This window comes from Hibiscus syriacus, unplaced genomic scaffold (assembly GCF_006381635.1).
Source record: "Hibiscus syriacus cultivar Baekdansim isolate YM2019G1 unplaced genomic scaffold, ASM638163v2 tig00000778_pilon, whole genome shotgun sequence".
NCBI lineage: Eukaryota > Viridiplantae > Streptophyta > Magnoliopsida > Malvales > Malvaceae > Hibiscus > Hibiscus syriacus.
The window spans coordinates 228,355-252,875 of NW_024061825.1; the positions used below are offsets into that span (position 1 = coordinate 228,355).

The 24,521-nt window shown below is 37.0% G+C and overlaps 1 protein-coding gene and 1 pseudogene across 1 annotated transcript; one reads left to right on the plus strand and one right to left on the minus strand.

Annotated features, from left to right (window-relative positions):
* Positions 1-220: 220 nt before the first annotated feature.
* Positions 221-6,071, plus strand: LOC120113609 (annotated as a pseudogene).
* Positions 6,072-21,888: 15,817 nt separating this feature from the next.
* On the minus strand, positions 21,889-24,079 carry LOC120113619 (protein FATTY ACID EXPORT 3, chloroplastic-like). The gene is made up of 7 exons (XM_039134714.1): positions 23,795-24,079; positions 23,262-23,652; positions 22,994-23,161; positions 22,847-22,893; positions 22,706-22,743; positions 22,355-22,447; positions 21,889-21,966 (listed from the first exon to the last, which is right to left on the minus strand). Exons 1-6 carry the CDS (start codon positions 24,038-24,040, stop codon positions 22,369-22,371), a joined length of 969 nt encoding a protein of 322 aa, XP_038990645.1. The 5' UTR covers positions 24,041-24,079; the 3' UTR covers positions 21,889-21,966; positions 22,355-22,368.
* Positions 24,080-24,521: the final 442 nt, after the last annotated feature.

Here is a 24,521-nt window from a genome sequence, read left to right on the forward strand (position 1 = left end):
CTAGGGTTTTCGGAGCTGTTAATTGATAATTAGATGCGACAAGTGTTATCATAGTCATCATTTGGAGTTTTCAGGGTTTCCTTCTTCTTTATATGTGTTTTGTCAGAAAGTGTTTCTAGTTTTGGCATTATATGGATTAGAGGAGGTCCGTGGAACTGAGTTGAGTTGTTTCTAGCAGAGATCTGTCGTTGTTTCATTTTATTTTCCTTTTTCCAAGTAGGACACGGTTGGAATCTGCTGTCTTCGATTGGATCAGCAATTTGCAGAGGGATCGTTGCTCTCTTTGCCTTCTCTTCATTCGTTCCTTCTTTTGAGATACTGTGTTTATGCCTGACTTGAAGAATAAACGAGATTGTAGTTAGCAAAGCGAGATATAATCTTGTTACAAATTAGCCCTCATGTTGTTCGATTTCGCCTGTGACCAGAATCTAAGAACAAGACGAGGTAGTTGCCTTTTTTACTACTAGTACTAATAGCATTCTTCTATGGGGACAGTGGCATTGAAGGATTTATACTATTTATGATTTCAGGGCACCCTTTACTGCCTTCATCCGATTCTTGCTCTGTGGTGGAGAATCACTGAGGTACTTCTGCTCACTGTTTACCTTCTTTTTGTTGCCTCGGCTTCGATGTGTTTTTCTCTTCTTCCTTGTAAGATGAATCTCAGGCCAATTTTCTTTATTTAGAAGACCACCAGGAAGTGGATTAGGAAGAAACTGCTCTCTGTAGGGGGCTACTCTACGTTATCCTTTGAGACCTCTTACCTCTCCTGCACGTCCCCTTGCTGTTTCCCCAAAATAGTAGTACTCTGCTGACTGTCGTTCCTGTAAGTAGTTCTCGTTGGAATATCCCGCCAAGTATCGTGGGGTTCCATGGAGCTGCATAACAACAGTAACTCGTGTACAAGCTTTGGTATTTCCGGGAGTTCATCTCTGGCACAAGAAAATTTGAGTAAGTCCCAGAGGATCCGCAACAAAAGTGCGAGTTTTGATGATAATCTCCCATATGCAGAAAATCCAAGGTTGATCTACATTAATGATCCTAGGAAAACTAATGACAAGTATGAGTTTACCGGGAATGAGATTCGGACTAGCAAGTATACACTTATCACCTTCTTGCCCAAGAATCTTTTCATTCAGTTTCATCGAGTGGCTTATTTGTATTTCCTAGCTATTGCTGCTCTCAATCAACTTCCACCTCTAGCAGTCTTTGGGAGAACCGTCTCTCTTTTCCCACTCTTGTTTGTGCTTTGTGTCACAGCAATTAAAGATGGTTATGAGGATTGGCGAAGACACCGGTCTGACCGTAATGAAAACAATCGGGAGGCATTAGTTCTCCAGGCAGGGGAATTTCAAATGAAGAAATGGAAAAGAATAAGAGCTGGAGAGGTTGTCAAGATCCATGCTGACGAGACCATTCCTTGTGACATGGTTTTGTTAGGAACAAGTGACCCTAGTGGACTTGCCTATATCCAGACCATGAATTTGGATGGTGAATCAAATCTGAAAACAAGATACGCCAGGCAGGAAACAGCTTCTTCAATATTTGAAGGTTGTAATGTATCGGGGTTGATCAGATGTGAGCAGCCTAATAGGAATATTTATGAGTTCACAGCCAATATGGACTTCAATGGATATATATTTCCCCTCAGCCAATCAAACATTGTTTTGCGTGGTTGTCAGCTGAAAAACACTGATTGGATAATAGGTGTGGTGGTTTATGCTGGGCAGGAAACAAAAGCAATGCTGAATAGTGCAGTTTCCCCTTCAAAGCGAAGCAAATTGGAAAGCTACATGAACAGGGAAACACTCTGGTTGTCCATTTTCCTTCTTGTTATGTGTTCTGTTGTTGCTGTTGGTATGGGTCTTTGGCTCCATCGCCACAAGGATGAACTTGATACCTTACCTTATTACAGAAAAACATACATAAGAAACGGAAGGGAGAATGGTAAAACATACAGATATTATGGGATCCCTATGGAAACATTTTTCTCCTTTTTAAGCTCCATTATTGTATTTCAGATAATGATACCGATCTCTCTTTATATTACTATGGAGTTGGTTCGCTTGGGACAGTCTTATTTCATGATTGAAGATAAACACATGTATTGCAGCAACTCTGGCTCAAGGTTTCAATGTCGATCGCTGAACATAAATGAGGACTTGGGTCAAATACGATATGTATTTTCTGACAAAACAGGGACACTTACTGAGAACAAAATGGAATTTCGAAAAGCAAGTGTCTATGGGAAAGATTATAGAAACTCCAATTTTACAGATGACTCACTGCAGGACAATAACATCAAAGGTATAACGTAAATGAGGACTTGATGTCCTTACTACATACTACAATTTATAATTTAGTGTTGGTAAGGATTTGTTAGCTCTATTTATGTTTTTCTTTTCACTTGTTGATTTTGCAATTGTGGCAATTTTCAGTTCATTATCATCCATATAGGTGCAGGACTGAATCTGCTATGTTTGGATTAATTTAAAATGTATTTGCTTATTTCTGCTTGCTGGGTTATTGCCTTGATAACTTGAGTGGACTTATCAACAAAGTCTTTTCACAACTTTTGCTGAACTCGATTTGATAGACTACCCAGATTCCTTTTTGGTTGCTTTCTTAATCTCTGTATCCTTCAGGTGGCAAGTCAATTTTAACATGTTATGAAATGCTTAGTTAGGTTGTTAGAAAGGTTTGGCTGTGCCTTTGATTGGATTGACTGGTTTTTCTATACTGTTGCACCAGTCTCCTATTCACGAATAATGAAGCTCGGTATCTATGAAATTTTCCATTTTAAGTTATTATGCTCTGATACTGTACGTTTTGTTGTTAAGAAGCGGTATTAATTCCAATTTTTAATATGATCCTCGCAGATGCAGCTGTTTCAAGCAGATGGAAGCTTAAGTCTGAAATTTCTGTTGATTCAGAACTTATGAATTTGTTGCATAAAGACTTGGCTGGAGATGAAAGAATTGCTGCATATCTGTTCTTCCTCACTCTGGCTGCATGTAATACTGTGATCCCAATTGTTTCCCAGGGTGCTTCTTCCAGTCATGGAAGAAGTGATTCATGGGAGAGGCGAAAGCTATTGATTATCAGGGTGAATCTCCTGATGAGCAAGCACTAGTTTCTGCAGCCTCTGCTTATGGGTATACTCTCCATGAACGAACATCAGGACATATTGCGATAGATGTCAATGGTGATAAACTAAGGTATGTGTTTTTTATAGTTTGTTCTTCTGTCTGCATGCGTATTTTATCATTTTCTAGTGATCCAACCCTAGTAACATGCCCAAAGGCCAAGTGTTAAGTAGTGCACATTTAGTTTTCTCTATGTAATTTGTTGTGTTAAAATACAACTTTAATGTTTCAGGTTAGATGTTTTGGGTTTGCATGAGTTTGATAGTGTACGCAAGAGAATGTCAGTTGTTATAAGATTTCCAGACAACACAATCAAGGTGTTAGTGAAAGGTGCTGATACCACAATGTTCAGCATTTTAGATAGGGACACTGAGAAGTGTGATCAGATAAGACAATTAACTCAAAGTCATTTGACCGAGTATTCATCAGAAGGCCTTCGCACTCTTGTAGTTGCTGCAAGGGATCTTACAGATGCAGAACTTGAGCAGTGGCAATGCCGATATGAAGATGCGAGCACTTCTTTAATTGACAGAGCTGTAAAACTACGTCAAACAGCAGCTTTAGTAGAATGTAACTTAAATTTACTTGGTGCTACTGCAATTGAGGATAAGCTACAAGATGGTGTACCCGAAGCCATTGAGGCTCTTCGGCAAGCAGGAATAAAAGTTTGGGTTCTGACTGGAGATAAACAAGAAACAGCAATTTCTATTGGACTCTCATGTAAACTTTTGACTGCAGATATGCAGCAAATAATCATAAATGGTAATTCGGAGGAAGAATGCAGAAATCTTTTGAATGTTGCAAAGACCAGATATGGAGTGCAAGCAGCAAATAGAACAAAAGAAAACTCAAAAAGGAGCAATAACCCTGAAAATGGTTATTTTGAGATACCAGATGATGCAAAATCTTCCAATGTGCTACAGCAATGTTCTGAAAAGGAAGAACCAGATGTTTGTGCACCCCTTGCACTTATAATTGACGGAAACAGTTTGGTCTATATTTGGAGAAGGATTTAGAATCAGAGGTAAGACTAATTTTATTTGTAAAATAGATTCGATGCTTATAGTATCTGTAGCGCGTTGTTTCAAGATGGTTCAGTCTTGCTTCTATATATGGATTTACTCTCATTGTTTCTCATTCCTGAATATTTCCTTTTTTTTTACACCTTTCAACAGCTTTTCGATATTGCAACTTCCTGTAAGGTAGTGCTCTGTTGTCGTGTTGCACCCCTGCAGAAAGCCGGAATTGTGGATCTTATCAAAAGCCGCACTGATGACATGACATTGGCTATTGGTGATGGCAAGTCTTTTTGACTATTTGCTGTGTTTGGATTTTGCTCTAGTGGCTTCATTAGCTTCTATAGTTTACATGTTTCAAGCTAGCATTGATACTTCTCTGATAGTTACATTTTGACAGGAGCTAATGATGTTTCAATGATCCAAATGGCGGATGTTGGTGTTGGAATATGTGGGCAGGAAGGACGACAGGCTGTGATGGCATCAGATTTCGCCATGGGCCAGTTCCGGTTTCTGAAAAGATTACTGTTGGTGCATGGTCATTGGAATTACCAGCGCGTTGGTTACTTAGTTCTTTACAACTTCTATCGCAATGCTGTTTTTGTGTTGATGCTATTCTGGTATGTACCATTTTTTGTTGTGAATCTGAGCTTTTTGAACTTCATGCGCACATTGCTTAAAAGAAAGGGGAATTTTTCTAGGTAATTTCCCCACAGTTCAAAAGAAATTCCCCCTTGGGTTTGCAATTTTTTTATTTCTACATATTAGTTAGCAAACTATATGTCTAATCAAATTTGACCATTTTATCAGAGATAACTAGAAGTGGTCAATCAAATTGTGGGCCTTTTCATGGGCAATTAAAAAGCAATGTAGTATATTGACATCTGTCTATCAAGAAATATTAATCCATTTTTCTCTTCTTTTTTCGTAACATGTGAAATTAACGGATGAGGGTTTCACGGTACATTGTTTTATGTTGTAGGTACATATTATGCACAGCCTTTTCAACCACTTCTGCATTAACAGATTGGAGTAGTGTATTTTATTCTGTTATATATACATCTGTCCCTACCATTGTTGTTGGCGTTCTTGACAAGGACTTAAGTCATAAGACACTCCTAAAGTATCCTAAACTTTATGGTGTGGGGCATAGACATGAGGCATATAATCTTCAACTCTTCTGGATCACAATGATTGACACACTATGGCAGAGCCTTGTTCTGTTCTATATACCCCTCTTCACATATAAGGAGAGCTCAATTGATATATGGAGCATGGGCAGTTTGTGGACTATAGCAGTTGTTATTCTTGTTAATATACACTTGGCAATGGACATTCGTCGTTGGGTATTCATTATTCATGCTGCAGTGTGGGGATCGATAATTATCACATATGCCTGTATGGTGGTATTGGATTCTATACCCATCTTCCCAAATTACTGGTTAGTTTCACCTCAGAGTATGATTTCTTGATCTTTAATTCCAAAGTTCTATTGGATTGATTTTATGTTATTTTTACTATTTGGCAGGACAATCTACCATCTGGCAAAGTCACCCACCTATTGGCTCACCATTTTGCTTATAATAATTGTGGCTTTACTTCCTCGCTTTCTTGTAAAAGTTATACATCAGATTTTTTGGCCTTCAGATATCCAAATAGCCAGAGAAGCAGAGATACTAAGAAAAGTGATTCCTAATTTGAGGTCATAGCTAAATGAAGACTCCAGATAACATGTACATTACACCCTGTTTTGAAATAGTTACTCAAGCTTGTCCGATGTATGGCTGTCCCGTGGCATGCAATTGTAAGTTATGGTAAGTGCATATGCCGATCTTTGTGTTACAAGTTTCATACACCTGTTACTAATGGAATTAGTCAGCATTGGTAATTTTTATGCTTCTTCTGTGAATGTTTCCCCACAATTCCCTACTTTAACAATTAATGGACAGAATGTGACTATCCACTTACTGAATCATAAAGAAAATTTCTCTATTGTGATATTTACATTAAGATCTTGAAGAATTATACTTAAAGAAGGTTCAAGGGAATATTTCTTGGCTGATTTGGATTTTCTGAATATTCTTTATATTATCCAAGTTTGATTAGTATGTTTGGGAATACTAAACTACAGATCCATTCCAATTAAAAATTTGGGCTAGTGGTAATGTTGTACTCTTTCAATGCATTTGCATAGATTTAATGAAAAATATGCTGATAGTGTACTTTTGCGGCCTTCCAAATATTTGACCTACTGTCCTTTGCTTGCCATTTCGGTACATGGTTTGCATCAAGTATAACTTAATATATTGATGTCATTGTGGTACTTTTAGTTTCTGGGCAAATAAATTACACAAAGTGCTTGGTAGAGCTACTCGTCCATACTCGAGAGTGAAGGGTATCAACCTTGGACAGAGTGGGCTACCGTTGGTCAAGTCTGGAATCTGATAGTTTCTGATGCTAATAATACAATGCGTAATGTCATGGGTTTCTTTCCACCTGATTTTCACATTAGTGTAGAACCACTACAAGCTGCGTGAAAATACACTGATACTGGTACTATATGGAATCTCGTTGATGCATGTAATTTAATGGTTCCTCAGATGATGAGTTGCAAAGCTTGTGAAACATGAATGGAAATCAAAGCAGAATAATCCGTTTGGGTATCCTATGGAAAAGCACGCTTGTGGTACTTTATAGTTTTGTCAGTCGGGTTTTCTGAAGGAAAAACAGATCTGGGAAAGCTGCCTTCCCAGACAATAGTGATCTCCGAGATTCGGGTGAAATTTTCCGAGTGAAGAGAACTCAATCGAGAGTGTTCGTTAGGGTGATAAGAATCAGCAGTGAAATGGGTGAACTGAAAGGGATAAAGAGTAGTAATTTGGAACAAAAAGGTTGATAAATGGTATAGGATGTGGAGAAGAAAAACATGCATGGTGTTACTGGACCTGAAAGCAATCCCAGTGGGAGTTATTCATATGTGCTAACACTAATGGTAACGGTAATGCTATTGTATTTTAACAAGAAAACTATTCACCAAACAAGATGGCCTGGTCAGGGGGTGGTATGCTGCCTTTCTCATTCAAATAGGAACAGGAAGAGGAAAAGGAGGAAGTTGTAGAGATAGTGGATACCTACGGGAGCCAAAACAAAAAGGGAAATTGGGCCTAGATTTAGTTTCCGTTTGAGGAGGTCAATTTCTATTGTGTCTGTCCTCCCTCGTAAACAAATAAAAGGAATGTGTACTAGATTGGGACATATGAACATGACAAATTGTTCAAGACTTGAAAGTCAAATCTTCGATTGTACTTTATTCATACTATTTTATTTCCACTCAACCGTTCTACTTCCCAGCTATTTGGATTGGGAGAGATGGTTTAATAAAAAAAAATGGAAGCCAAAGGATGCACACGGCTAACTTGACTTCAGTTGATTAATACAAGATAAGTACAACTTATAATATTATCTATTTAATATTAACCATTTGACAATTAGTATTCGAATCTGGAATCTTAAATAATATCAATTCTTTTACCATTGAGGTCGCTTGTTTCGTGCATATTCATTTGATTTAAATCATGCATACTTTTGCATCTATAACCATTCAAATTGAATTAAGAATCATCTTCGTCAATTTGGTTCCAAAGGATTTGTTTGTTGCAAGGATGAAGCCTAATCCCACTCTATCGTTTCCGTCCGCAGGTTTATCCACTCCCAAGTTGTTTATGTATAATTTTATATTTTATTGGTGACTCTTCAACAACCTAGCTTTTGTCACATTTTCATATTCCATAAGAGATAATAACACGAACGATCCATTAACTATAGCAAAATTTTCAATGCGATACTTACCTTTCAAAGATAGCTGTTTTAATACCAAAAGTGTCATTTTGTGTACTTACCTTATTTGATTACACATGACAATTAAATCAGAAATACACGTGTTAAATTCTTTCAAAATTAAAAAATTAATTTTAATTGACATGTGACATTCTTATATTATTTATGACATGATACCATCTTAATGCGTTATTTGTTAACATGCTATAAAATTAAATTAATTTTAATCGGGTTGTTATAATTCAAGATTATTTATGATAGTATAAAAACAAATATTATTTTCTATACTGGTGATGTGATTTTTTCCTTATGAATAAAATTTGACTGTTATGATGTGTTTTATTTTAAAATTGTATAATGTTAAACTTGTAATTCACTAATTCTTAAATCTCATTGCTTGAATCCTTCTATTAATCCAAGATGGGATTGGCATCACAGATACAACAATTATATCCAAACAAAATAATAGTAATAAAAGAAACTAGTGGAATAGGGGCACTGTTGTCCTGTTGATATAAAATTCTTACTTGCAATATTAAAAAGGGGGGCAGTGTTGGTGACGAAGTGAGTATGACATACTCTCCATTCCATCACTATAAACCATCGTTCGAGGTCCCTATCCGTCGATGTTCTATTCTCTATTAAAAAAATAAATGATAAATATATTTTTCATCATAAAATAAAAAAATTATCACGTCAGTAATTTTATTAATATCTTTAACGGTGAATAATAGTGGATGTATATATTTTTCAAGGTAGGTACATGCATATCGTAAAATTCGAATTTTTTATATTAATTGTCACCCTAAAATTTATGTGTCCACCTTATAAAAAAGTTTCTATTATTAATATATATGCGTCCGTCTTGAAAAATACTTTTGAATCCGCCACTGATAATGGGTACCAAATTAAAACTTAAACTGAATATTGTGTATGATTTAAAAAAAATAAATTTTGGATACCAAAATAAAACAAAAGCAACTTTTAGATACTAAATGTATAGTTTATCCTAAATAAAATTTCATTCTCACCTTGCTACGTTGTTAGAATTAGTTTGAGTGATTAATTAAGTTAAAAATAAGTGGTTTAATCAATTTTTTTAATAATTCAAGATAATTATAAAATAATATTTATTTACAATAATTCAATTAATTTTTTAAAAAAACATCGTTTGTTATATGTCTTTTAAATATTTATTTATTTGGTATCAACATAATAATTTAATAATCAGAATAAAAATGATTGATCTTATAATTAAACAATCTATTTAGTTATTTTTATGAGAAAATCGCCTCAGTGACCAAAAATGCCTTATAATATACGATTTTAACCAACTTTTTTTGGATTTGCCAAAATGACCAACAAAATCGCAACGCGAAATAAAAATCGTAACGCGATCCCCAGAATCGCAAATCAGTTTCCAAAATAGCAACGCGATTCTTGAAAATCGCAATGCGATAGTACAAATTCGCATTGCGATTTTCCAAAATCGCAACGCAAATATGAAAATCGCAACGCGAACACATAAATCGCAACGCGTATCCGTAAATCGCAACGTGTATCCGTAAATCGCAACGCGTATGGGTAAATCGCAATGCGTATCCGTATATCGCAACGCGTATCCGTAAATCGCAACGATAATACATAAAATCGCAACGCGTATCCGTAAATCGCAACGCGATATTTAAAGCGCCATTATAATCGCTACGCGTATTTTATTTTCAAATTACAAAAACGAATATTAAGACAAAATCCCGTAATCGCAACTCAAACCTAAAACCTAAAATCACAACTCAGTCCCATCTCCATCTCTCACTCTCTACGGCGAAGAAATCCGTCCCCATCTCCGAAGATTTCCGTCCCCATCTCCGGCGAAATCCCTCACAACCATTCACGGTCAGAAATCCCTCACAATATTCAGAAATGAAAAATCAACCTCCGAGGGTTAGTTTTTTTAATTATTTTTTTTTTGAAATGTTTGCATTATTGTAGGTTTTTCATATTGAACTGATGATAAGTTTACTGGTCATTTCAATAATAGATTAACCATTTCACTTAGATTTCATTTCGCGTTACGATTCTGTCGTTGCGATTTTCATTTCGCGTTGCTATTCTCTCGTTGCGATTTTCAAGTTAGTATTTGTCTTTGTCTTTGTTCTGTCTTTTGGTTGAAGTAATGCAATCCATTCAAGTTTCAATTTGCAGAAGAGTCGCAACGAGATAAATGAAAATCGCAACGAGAGAATGACTGTCGCACGAGAGAAATGAAAATCGCAACGAGAGAATCGCAACGCGAAATGAAAATCGTAACGAGAGAATCGCAACGCGAAACCAAAATCGCATTGCGATTTTCATTTAGCGTTGCGATTCTCTCGTTGCGATTTTCATTTCGCGTTGCGATTCTCTCGTTGCGATTTTCATTTCTCTCGTTGCGACAGTCATTCTCTCGTTGCGATTTTCATTTCAACCAAAAGACAAAACAGTGTTGCAAATTTTAGTTTCAAGAATAACTACTACTTTTATGTTTATTGTTTTTGGTATATCTTCACAGTGTAGTTTTTGGTATATCTAACTTGGTATGTTTATTGTTTTTGTAGAAATTTTTTTCGGCTTCATTGACATTAAGGAATAAAGTTAGCCTAGCCACTACAATTGCTTCGAAGCTTTCACCTGCTCAAAGACAATTGTTTGAGGAAACCTGCTTCGGGCCATGGCTGAGAGTACAGCATCCGGGTGGAGATGCTAATTTGACCCATTTGTAGCTTCAGACCATGACATCAAATCTACCCGACAGTATACAACGTGGTGAGGAAGAGATATGGTTTCATTTTCCACCAGCGTATACTTGTTTTGGGCGGAAGGAGTTCTGCTTAATCACTGGTCTACGATTCAGACATGATGATGTAGGCCGGTACACTCGTCATATCGCCCGCCCATCATGGTTATCCCGGGTTTTTCCGGATGAGTCAATGGAGAAGCCGAACCTACACGTCGACGACCTGAAGAAATTGTTTAAAAGAAAGCTGGTTTCACTCGGAGGATGACGTCGATGTTGTCCGAGTATGCCTTCTACTACTTGTGTATGCCGGCTTTTTAGGCAGAGAGGCCAGACAACCTATTCCTCGGGAGCTAATAATATTGGTAGAGGACCTGAATGCATGGAATCTGTTTCCGTGGGGTTCGTATATGGAAAGCTACCTGGACTAAGTTGTCTACTGCCTTTGATGACCGCAAAAGTTTGCGTGGCGATGGGTCGAAATACACTTTGTCAGGCTTTGTTTGGGCCTTTAAGGTAAGAATTTCTATATAATGTTTCTAAAATTATAATTAATTATTTAACAATTACTAATTTTGTTATTATATTGTTTGTAGATTTGGATATTCGAGGCTTTCCCCAGCATGCGTACATATGCAATAAAAACGTCAAATGATATTCCCAGGGCTATTTCCTGGAAGAGGAAAACTCTGTTGGATTGGGAAGACTTAATACCATATGCGACAATAAATAATGTAAGTTAACACAAATACTTTCATATAATATATAAACAAGTTATTAATAGTAGACGTTTAACTTTGTTTGAGTTTTTATTTTTAGGAGGCCAACATTCCATTACAAAGACTGACACCCACGGAGGAAGAGCTTGCCACTGATTGGTGGCAAGCTAGTCAGAGTTTTTTTGATGGCACGGATGATGAGCAGCATCCACTTCCTCCAATTCGAGAGCCATCACCTCACCTAGAGCCATCACCCGATCGACCCGACTATACACCTCTAGAACGAGAGCCATCACCTATCCCGTCACATCATCGAGTCTCTTCTCCACCATCACCTCATGATAGGCGACCGGCAAAGATGCCACGACTCCTATCTCCCTGTTCTCCACCTCCACCTCCACGGGATGAGTCAAGGGAGTTACGTGATGAGGTCAATGCCTTGCGTGAGGAGATCGGTACTCTACGCGATAACGATGGTGCATGGCGTGTGGAGGTGTCAACTTTACGTGGTGAGGTTGCCGCTCTACGGAGATGATAGTATCGTTGCAGAATGAGGTTCATACTCTACGCAACGAGGTAAGTTTAAGATTTTCCATATTTAACTTAATGATAAATTTACTCGTAATTTCACTTAGATTAGCCATTTCACTTAGATTGCTTAGTAAATTTATTCGGTTGCTGCCAATTCTGCTAAACTGTGTATTCTTTAACACTGAAATAGTATTTGTCTTTGTTTTGTCTTTTGGTTGAAAGTAAATTTGTTCGGTTGCTGCCAATTCTGCTAAACTGTGTATTCTTTAACACTGTGAAATAGTATTTGTCTTTGTTTTGTCTTTTGGTTGAAAGTAAATTTGTTCGGTTGCTGCCAATTCTGCTAAACTGTGTATTCTTAACACTGTGAAATAGTATTTGTCTTTGTTTTGTCTTTTGGTTGAAAGTAAATTTGTTCGGTTGCTGCCAATTCTGCTAAACTGTGTATTCTTTAACACTGTGAAATAGTATTTGTCTTTGTTTTGTCTTTTGGTTGAAGTAATGCAATCCATTCAAGTTTCAATTTGAAGAAGAAATAGTTTACTTTCGCAACACGAAACTTAAAATCGCAACGCGAAACCAAAATCGCAACGACAAGATCGCAACGCGAAACCAAAATCGCATTGCGATTTTCATTTCGCGTTGCGATTCTTTCATTGCGATTTTCATTTCGCATTGCGATTCTGTCGTTGCGATTTTCATTTCGCGTTGCGATTTTGGTTTCGCATTGCGATTTTGGTTTCTCGTTGCGATTATCATTTCGCGTTGCGACTTTAAGTTTCGTGTTGCGAAAGTAAACTATTTCTTCTTCTGCAAATTGAAACTTGAATGGATTGCATTACTTCAACCAATAGACAAAACAAAGACAAATACTAACTTCAGGGTATTAGTTTGAAACATATTTTTCTTTGTTATCTGATGCATTTTGTGAACTATGATAGAATAATGACTTGGGTGAATACAATGCAAGTTTGAAACATATTGTCTTTGTTTTCACTGTTTAAATATCATGTCTGTTTATTTACTGATTTTTGTATTTAATTATTTAGCGGCCCGATAGAGTGGATGCTTTACGTCGGTTATGCTTGCACGACGGAGTTCACGCATCAGACAGCGTGCACGTGCTATTAAGTCTCCGTACACCCCAATAGTGCGAAGACACCGCAAGAAGAAGCCCGACTCGCCTGTCATCCCTCAAGAGTCCACTCCTATCGTTGAAGAGGCCCCCCCTATCATTTCTCGAGAGTCCCCTCCCACCGTTCAAGAGGCCACTGTCATCATTGAAGAGGTCCCTCCCACCATTCAAGAGCCCGATTCACATGGCGTCATATGTAGGCTTCTTGAGAAACCCTCTGACGTGCCGGACATGATGGATTCAAGTTGGCTCTCGTATGAGTTACCGGCCAGTACCATACCGGTATCTGAAGAGGAGAGGGAACAACTACCGGACACAATTCTGGATAACACCCTTTGGGCTAAGACCGCTGTTGATTTTTATCTACATGAGCGGAGCCAGGGGTGTTTCACTGACATATGCAAGCTCACCGATGATATCTATTTGTTGCTTGATCGGTCTTGGTGGGGCGTATTATTAGGGGTCGAAGACAATGGCTATTTCGATGGGGGGGTAAGTCTTATATTTTTCTTATATTTCAATTGATTAATTTTTTTTAAATTTATGTAAGTCACTAATATATGTCTTTTTTTGTAAAACAGCATATCGATGCGTGGGTGACACGTCTTCTAATAATAAGAAAACTTAAGAAAAATAAAAATATACGATATACAATTATGCCGACGTCTTTTAACGCCGTTCACTTGAAGAATGCACGAGATGAATCATTTGATTTGGACAATGGACAAGCTAAACTTTATCCTGCATGGTGGGAGGTCGATAAGGTTAGTATTTATTTTAGATTGAGTTTAAAGGTTTTATGAAATAAGTGCGCAAATGAATGAATTATTACTTATGATTGCAGGTGTTTATCCCTGTTTTGGAACGTAAACATGGGATTCCCGTCGAGCTTCAGCTCCCATCCCTTAAGACAATAGTGTATGACAGCATGATAAATTACATATCATTGGCTGATTTAAGAGATGTTATTAAGGGATAGAGCTCTCATTTGGCTAAATTCTTGGATGCGATCAATTATTGGACTCGTTCTGGAAACAAGAAGCCAAAGAAGCTCAATATTACAGTTATTAGAGACGAGACCGCGCCACAACAAACGAGCGGAGCCAGAGGAGATTGTGGTCCTCTCGTATGCTTGGCGTTGGAGCGTTTGACGACGGGAAGCATCAAGTATCTACCTCCCACCGATAGAGATAGAGCTGCAGTAGGCTTGTGGTTTCGGCATTATATGGCTAAATCGATATATACGAGACGCTGCCTACCTGCATCCGCGTTATAAAAATGTCCATAAACAATTGGTAAGTTTATATACTTTTGGTTTGAAAATGTTTGGTTAAGTACCTAGAATTCAATAATTTGCTGTTTGTAGGTTTTAGATGTGTAGAAAGTGTTGTTTGAGCAAATGTTTGGTTTCTGCAGGTTAATCTCAGAAGTGAACTGCGTGAAAATGATGTATGGCTGCAAAAGTTGATTCAATAGTTTAATTGATTGTTTTTTGATTGTTTAATTGATTTGTAAAAGTTGATTCAATAGTAGATGATCGGAAATAAGAATTATTGCTTATTTTTTGATTGTTTAATTGATTTGTAAAAGATGATTTGTAAAAGTTGATTTGTGTAATTGATGCGAACATAATTCTTATTTGTGCTTGTTTAATTGATTGAAATGTAATGGTTGATTTTGTTGATTTCAATCTGCATTATGTTGAAGGCAAAAATGACTATCGCAATGCGAAATGAAAATCGCAATGCGAAATGAAATCGCAACGAGAGAATCGCAATGCGAAATGAAAATCGCAATGCGGAAATGAAAATCGCAACGAGAGAATCGCAATGCGATTTTAATTTCGCATTGCGATTCTCTCGTTGCGATTTTCATTTCGCATTGCGATTTTCATTTCGCATTGCGATTCTCTCGTTGCGATTTTCATTTTGCATTGCGATTTTCATTTCGCATTGCGATTCTCTCGTTGCGATTTTCATTTCCGCATTGCTATTTTCATGTTGGGATTTTCATTTCGCATTGCGATTCTCTCGTTGCGATTGTAATTTCCGTGTTGCGATAGTCAAATGCATGCCTAATAGTGATAACAACTGAATAACAAGAGTTGGTTAAGTCAAAATGGTTGGCCTGAGTCATTAATTCAACTGAAAATGTTAAAAGTTCACACATAAAATCCACATAATACAACGTTTGCATTTAAAAATCACCTAAGTTAACAGTCCCAAAAGGTGAAGCCAATTGTGATTGGGATTTTAAAGATGATTGCCTTTTGCTTGACACCATATGAGCTTTAGATTTTGATGAGGATCCATATTTTGGTAGAGGAAAAGATGATTTTGATGGCACTGGTGATCCACATGTCAACCTTGTATGACCACTTTCCTTGCACCGACTACATGTCGATCTCTTCTTCTCTTCACCCTTAGACGGTATACGATCGTGACTTTTTGGTCGGCCAGGTAGCCTTCTGTCCATGGCTGGTGGCAAAACTGTTTGTAAGTCATCTGGTATGTCCCACTCAGAAGGATGTGGAATAGGGTAGACAATCTCGGCATAAGTCTGTCGATAAACTTCTGTAGTGTAGCAATCCATAGCGTATGCGCTTGAATCATCTTGGTTTAAATGAAGAGCAACTTTTATAACATGGCCACACGGATAACCAGATGTTTGCCATTTCATACAACTACACGTCTTTGCATTTAGATCGACTAGCCCATTTAAGTTATTATCCAGTACTTGAAACAAAGTGTTTGAACATGGTTCAACTCTCCATGACGTTGACTTCACAACACGTTTCGTTATCTTTTTTTCAGTCCATGGTGTAACACGATGTTCCAATGTTCCTGTAAATTTAAATAAACAATACTTAGTAAAATATATAATATGATAAGTACGAATTCAAAGAAATAATACCTGCATGGTTTCTTTTCTTGTAGTACCACTGTTGAATAGAGGCTCGAAAAAACTCCATTAACATAGTAATGGGTAATTTCCGGGAATGACGACTTAGAGCGTTGATTGATTCTGCACTATTAGACGTCATGAAACCATATCTTGCTCCAAGTTGATGTACTCTTGACCATCTTTCAAACCCGACATCTTCTACTGTTTGAGCACACTGAGGCAAAACACGTCTTAAACAATTTATATGCTTATTGAAATCCACTTCCCGATAAGCTTTTACAGCCTTCCAGTATGTCCATTTGTGCTTTTTTATACCAGCAGACCTTGATTTTAGATTTCTATACAAATGAACACCACAAGTCCATGAAAAGCATCTGGGAAACACCTTCTAACAGCGTTGTCAATTGAGTTTGCCCTATCGGATATGATTGTCAGATTGCTAATAGGACCTATGCAATCCCTAAGATGCCCCATAAACCATGTCCATGAATCAGAGGTTTCAGATTTGCCAACCCCGTAAGCTATTGGCAATATCCCATTGTTAGCATCCATGGCTATTGCTAATAAGTTTACTCCAGGTATCGACCTTTCAAATGTGCTCCGTCAACTATAATAACTGGGCGCATGCAAGTAATAAACGAACGAATCTACAAAATAATATACACAAGAAATATCATTTAAATGTGAAATGCATGTAACTAACAAAAATGAGTCAACAAAATTATATTGATTTACTAACCGTAGCACCAATGGCGATAAACAGCAACTCAAAGCGTCCATCTCTATTTGTTTTGATATGAGTTACCGACCCAGGATTTTTCAGCTTTAAATTGTGACAATAAGCCGGCAGTTGGGCAAACGATGCTTCTGGCGACCCCCTCAACAATTCCAAGGCATAACATTTGGCTCTCCAAGCTTGAGAATATGATATACTAATCTTGAACCGAGCATTCATGTCAGTCATAATTTCATGTCCCCGATATACCCTGCCATTCAAAAACATTAACTCAGCCAGAAAACCACCCAACACCTTTTTGTTTGCCTGTCTATGGTGAGGAAAAACTTGGGTTCTTGAACATGTATGTTTATCAATAAAAGTCCTAACTTGAAACATTTTGCAATCTTTTATTCTCTTTGCAATCATACGCCACGTACAGTTTTTGTCAATCATACACCTTGTTTCGAAACGATCTTTGCTTGATTTGTTAACTTTTAGTTGATAGCCATCTTCCACACATTTCGTATACAAAGCTATCTTCAAGTCTTCCTTTGTATCAAAACAATCATCTTTCTTGATACGAATAACTTTTGTGTAACAATCAACTGCTTTCTTTATCAACTCTTCTTCCGGTATCTGAAGTAATTCTGGCATATTCCAGTTATACGCCCGTGGCATTTTCTTTTCTTCGGGGACTTTTTCTTTTTCTTCTTCAGGATTATATGAATTACAGAATGGATGTTCAACATGTTCATTCACAGTCGTAACTTCCTCCTCATTATCATCAACAATACATTCTTCGGCAACGGCTGTTTCATCATCAAAATTCGGGTATTGACCAATATCAAAATCATTACACGCAGGGTCTGTTTCTTCTTCTGAAACATCATCAAAATCCGTGTATTGACCAATATCAAAGTCCGGATATTGACCAAGACCAAATTTCGAATACTGACTAGTACTCACAATTTTTTCTGTTGGCTCATCATCGTCTAACTGGTCAATACGAAAACCGGAATTTGGTGCTGAAAGTTGATTGGGATTTGGATTAGAGAAAGGTTGTGGGTTTTGAGAAAAACTTAGTTGATTACTACCCGCTACTGACCCAACAATACTACTTCTAGGTTCAACAACATACAATGTAACATCATCTTGTGAAACACTAATGTAAGCAATGAATCGTTCAACATCTTCATTGTCGGTTAACAAATAAACTTTACCATTTCTCTGATAAGATAGCCTAAATCCACTTAGGGGCTCTAAATTCAATTTATTTGAAACACGTAGCATTAGAGTTTCATAAGTTAACTTTTGTAAAGACAATTTTAGTTGAAGATTCATGGGTAAAGGCATATATTGTAAAACACCATGAACATTATCCCATGACCCTCCAAAACACAAATCTATCCAAACATGATCAACATTAGATGATTTCATGGTTGTAAATTAATTTACTAAACAGACGAGCTGCGAAACTAAAACCTGTTGCCGGATTGGGAAGGATGTCGTTGGATATAGGAACGGATGTCGCCGGAAAGAGTGATAGATGGAGATGGAATGAGTTGCGATTTAGGGATTTAGTTTATGATTTCAGTGTTATATACCCAAAATTTCAGTGTTGTGATTTACAGATTCTCGTTGCGATTTACGGATTATCGTTGCGATTTACAGATTCTCGTTGCGATTTACGGATTATCGTTGCGATTTACGGATACGCGTTGCGATATACGGATACGCATTGCGATTTACCCATACGCGTTGCGATTTACGGATACACGTTGCGATTTACGGATACGCGTTGCGATTTATGTGTTCGCGTTGCGATTTTGGAAAATCGCAATGCGAATTTGTACTATCGCATTGCGATTTTGGAAACTGATTTGCGATTCTGGGGATCGCGTTGCGATTTTTATTTCGCGTTGCGATTTTGTTGGTCATTTTGGCAAATCCAAAAAAAGTTGGTTAAAATCGTATATTATAAGGCATTTTTGGTCACTGAGGCGATTTTCTCTATTTTTATTCATTTAGTTTAGACAAGCATAAATTACAAGGAGACAAATTTCCATCCTAATAATTAGGGCGAGTATGTGGGAGGGCGCGTGGGGGATTGGAGGTTGAGGATTCGTGGAATTTTCAACCCTGACTTCCTTGTCTCTTCCATGAATTTGCTATGCAGCTAAGCTTGCCCTTTTACATACTATAAGGCCTCTTCTCCGTCGACCTCTCCCTCTTGCTCAACAACATTATTGTCCGCGAAGAAACCGAACCGGGGCTTCGGTCGGGGAACATGTTTTCAAGAATTCTTCAATTATTTTCAATGCTTGAAATCTGAACGTGTTATACATGAAATATGTATGCAGAAGCTAATACAGATGCACCCACAAGACCAAGCAAGGCTGCCAAGCACTAAAGCAAGTCCAGAAGATCGAAGATGATCCCCCAAAGTATGAAACAATATACTTAAGTGCCCGACCCATCTCGTTTCATCGTCGACGATCCCGTCTCCTCCTCCATAATCCTCAGCTTCGCAAACAACAGAAAGCAAGACTACACATTTTTCTCATCGGCAAAACAAGAGGGTTATAATCCCATGAGTGATATCACCTACAACAATGGATCCCATCCTCATCATCACCATCTCTCATCTGCCGAAGTGAGCGTCATGTCAGCCTGCCCTCTCCGGCGTGCTCGATTCTGTACAAGATTTAGATGATTTCCTTGAGTTTTGAATTGGGTAGCTTACTGCTGGTGGTGATGAATCTTTTTAAGTGTACTTTTAGTTAATCTTAATGTATACATCTTGTGTTTTCGTTTCTTTTTCTTGAAATAATTATAAGAATAGAGCTGCAGAGTGCTCTTACTCCCTTTCCATGTCATATATATATCATTCAAGATGACCTGAATTTTATTTAACCCATATTGACAAGATTATGATGCCACTGTTTGGTGACGAATTATATTGGGAGATGTATATAGTGGATAGAGAGTATCTCAGATTTATTATCTTTAATTTTGTGTCTATTCAACGGTAAATTTACGTACGAACTAAATGGTTTCTGTAGCTTGTTATTCTTTGTAGACTTGTGTTCGAGTACCATAAATGTTAGGGATGTAAGTCTTCGATGTCGAAATGTTAAAAATTATTTTTAAACAGATACTGACTTACCTTATACTTATTCCAACATAAAAAACTATAAATATGCCCATGCATGCAGTTTCTAATATTAGTATAAAATAAGTTTTGTATGCATTTTATATGAATTTTTTCCTCCCGATTATGTCCTAATCAATTCAGATCGACTCGCATCACACACTTAACTTTAGTAGATGAGTTTTCCTGTAAAGATTTTCTGCATATACAAAGATTTGAAACCGAGACCTTGCTTAAATGATATCAAGTTACTTACCACTTGAACTAACTCAACGGTAAATGTAATATTATTATATATAAATTAATCTATTTTACTCTATGAACTGTTGGGTGAATTGCGTTAAGAAAAGTGAACGTGAAATGGAAGATGGAAAATATATATGTAGTGGAAAAACAAGGGGGAGATGAACCATCATCACCAGACAGCATCATGAGAGTTTCCTTTTAGTGGAAAAACAAAATCTTTGAGGACGACAATTAAATATTCCTGACAAAGTGAGATTTGTATGGTAAAGACTAGAAACAGTCACACACACATGCATGCAGTTTTCTTTCGCAATAATTTCTCGACATCATCTTGTTAAGAAAGATGCATATATGGACACAACAAGGTTGGATCATTATAATTCCAAACAAGAATGATGCTTTTCTATTACGCCCCCCCCCCCAACCAAATACAAGAACAGCATGAGAGTGATATATGGCATATTGAATTAATATATTCTTTTAAAAAAATAAATGTATTCGATATCGTAAATCTTCATACATATAATCGTTCTATAATATGTCGGATACATTTATTTTTTTAAAGGTATGAGAAGGATCCCATTGGCAATGGCATCATCCATGGCGTGTTGGGTGATGCAAAGGAAAAGGAAGAATCCCAAGAGAGTGACAACACCAGTTTGATATTGAAAGTGAAAGAATTGAACCAATAGCCCACCCTTTCGCTATCACAGCTACTCATATATCCATATGAATCAACCCATACACTAATGGGGGAGGCTGCATCTGCCCAAAAAATCATAATTTTAAGTATTGTTTTTATATCTTTTATCGATCATATTTTTTTAAAACTTCGCATCCCTAACATAAAATGTTACATCCGTTTATCTTTATTCGTATACTTATAAGGTTTTCCGATGTTATTATGACAAAAAATAACATATCATTCCTCTTCTGTTTTCTTTCTTTGGCACCTTTGAATGTATATATTTAACACAGCTCTTTGAATTCAAAATAAAAGGGTCATTGACAATTTCTTTGCCGCTTCTAGTGCATGAATACACACGCACAATATTACGCATAGTTTCCTGGTATTTCACCATGGAAAACTTGTCTTGTAGTCCCTTAAAAATTGCACTTTAGCCCCCCGAGCATTTATAAATTCAGACTGCGCCCCCTGAATAGAAGTCCTGGCTATAGGACAAATCTGACGCAGCCATTGTGTTGAATCTTGTAGGCGATTAATAGATGTGACAAACGTATTTATAGAGTATATTGATTATTTCATGTAATTTATTTTACAAAAAAAAATATTATATAGGTCTAAACAAATATTTTTGCTTAACCGACACCTCTTATAATCCATTATCTGTTTCCCACAATCTTCTATTGCAGGTAAGCTCACTATTGGATTGGTTGCTGCAGGATTTGCTGTTACCACCAATCAATAACGTTGTGAAACCAATATTTTTTTCACCTTTTCATACTTTCTTGAATAGTTTTCACACCATATTAAAAGGAAAGAAATGGGAATTACTATTATTCAAAGCTAAGAATATGGCATGAAGAAAACAACATCATAATCATCATCATCATCGTCAATACACTCTACCTCTCATATTCATCCTTGGATTATCCTACTGGATTCACAACTCAAAACAAACAAACCTAAGTCACACGAAAACTTAAGATGCTGCAATCCGACATCCTTCGACAGCATCAAGAGGTTCTACTTTGGTTCCCTTGGCTATCGATTCTACTTCCTTCGAAGCCAAGGATCATGCAGTATTTATTCTTGTTTTTCTTCCCTGGGACAGTTGAAGATTAAAAACTCGTCAGAAAATGTAAAAGAAAACTCCAATATTTCAAAACTGGAATCAGAAATGGAAGTACACAACATCTATTCATAGAAACAGAGGGTGGTTGGATGCATGGAGAGGAGAGTATGCCTCACAGACCTACGCTTTCATGTAAAAACAACTATGAATAGGCACATATTGGTTGCCCCAATACTCAAATCCAACTCTATATGCAGCATATTCGAACTTTTATGATAGAAGTAATGAGGCAAACCACCAACATTTCCCACAATAACAGAGGGCAATGTCCACGGATGGAATAGACGATTAGTACACGTACACATTTTGAGGGAAAAAACACAGAGAGTGAAGAACACGCTCATCAAAATAAACTAACCTCAAAAGAGCTCATCAATTTTCAGTCCCAGATTCCAAACTTGGTTTGTCCTTTGATAGAAGCTTAAAAATATAAAATGCCACCACCGCACCGCTGCATATGAAATCAAGTTGTCAGACAACTTCTATTTACTGCAATTAAAGTGCCTTCACAAGCTCAAGCTCTAATATATCTCACACGACTTTGTGCTAATAAACATTAAGACATGCAGCAAATGTTTTAGAAAAAGCAAGGGTTGAAAACTTATCGTCATCAACATAAACAACCTTAGCCATAGAGAAGTTAGAATCACCCTTTAATTTCCAAATACAAGCAACAAAAATCTTAAAACATGAAAGGAATTATATGGACCTGATTAAGGTTGTCAGAAAGGTACACAGATTTGATATCTGCAAACAAAAGAATAAGAACAAAGGTAAACACTACAATAAAGAATTATCGGTTGACAATAAGGTAAAAACAAGGCTATATACACAGAGACAGAAGCCCCACCCGGACCAGCAAGATCAACTCCCTCAAGAATAATAGAGATGAGATCGCTGCAGACACCATAATCCCATTAATACAACATTAGTAATAGTAGTCGCGTATAGTTTAAGGATGTAAAAATGTCTTGTGAATTAAGAAAAACGTAGCAACCTGCTTGCCCTTTGGTGGCAATAGGAGAAGACTCTCCTCTTTGATGTGATTTTAAGCTTAATACACTTAACGCCAAAAGAGCTCCACCTAGAATGATACCAAACCTAATGGCAGGAATGCTCCCTGTCACCATGAAAGAAAGGAATCCCCCAACTGAAAGAACAAAACCTGCCAAATGCAAACACGCAAAAGATATTTCCACGGTTGAATTAATGGAACATAAATCATATAAAAATAAATTTGAAAAATTCCAATGCAAGTAGCATACCGTAAGGTATTCCAACGTGAAAGTCGAGAAGTTTGGAAACGTCGTTGAAGTCGTCCGTGGAGGAAGAGAATGTTTCAACCATTTCTTTGACCTCAGGAGGGGAATTCTCGGCTGCCGTTGAGAGGTACTCTTTGCCTTCTTCGCCCATTTCTTTGACTATTTCAGTCAAATCGTTTCTGGCCTTTTCAGCTTGAATCTTGAGCTGCTCAGAAGTTTCTTTCAGAGTAATCAAAGCTTTCTTGGAGTGAATTTCGTAAGCTTCCATGGATACGCTTTGCATCTTCAAAGCTTGTTCTTTAAATGTCTCTAAAGCTTGCTTCCATGCTTCATTTGATTCTTCTTCGCTCCCCACTCCATCCTTTTCTTTCTCTACTTCTAGTTCTGAATGCTTCTAAACCCATAAATAAACAAATAAAATTAGGAAGAAAGGGACATTTTCTTAATACCATTTTCAATAATCACAAAGTAAAAAAAAAAAGAAAATTTGTAAGTTCAAAGGAAGTAGAAATCATTTTATTTGAATCAGAACTCACTGATTCCTCGTGGGAAGCTGCGAAAGCGACGACGGAGTGATTGAAGTGAAGCCGTGAATGGAATGAACGAAAACCAACGGCGAATCCATTGGGAGCGGCGAGAGAGACTCTGTTAGAAGGCGGTCTGAGCCGTAGGGAAGGCGGCAAACAGAGTGTCACTGGAGAAGCAGAAGCAGAAGCACAAGTGCTCAGTCTCTTCAATGGCTCCACGGCGGAGCTAGGGTTAGGGCTTTTGATTGATAACATTTTCCAGTATCACCAAAATTTTTCTTTACTTTTTTTCACAGTAAGCCAAAAACATTTTGATTAAACAAAAGGAAAAAGGTAACCAAGGATTGGGCGAAATGCACGAGAAATAATTTTGGGTAAACTGTCCCATTAGTCACTTAATTAGTCTGTACATCAATCTTGACCTTCAATTTTAAAAACCTTCAATTTTAACACTAAATTTTCAATATTAGTTTTTTATCACTAGATTGTTTAAGCATTGATGTGATAATTTGATATTATCCAGGGATCTTAGTGGTTAGAGAGTATCGTTTTCTTAGAGCTTCTGGATTCAAGAAGTTGTGCTTGTATGTTGCCGATAATTAAAAAAATTCTAAACATATACTACATTTTAGTCACTCTAGACTATTAAAAAATTATTTCACCTCGTTGTCTTAATTATAATGTTTTTACGTTCAAATTTCAGTAATTTATGTTTTATTTAAAATTTTAAATAATA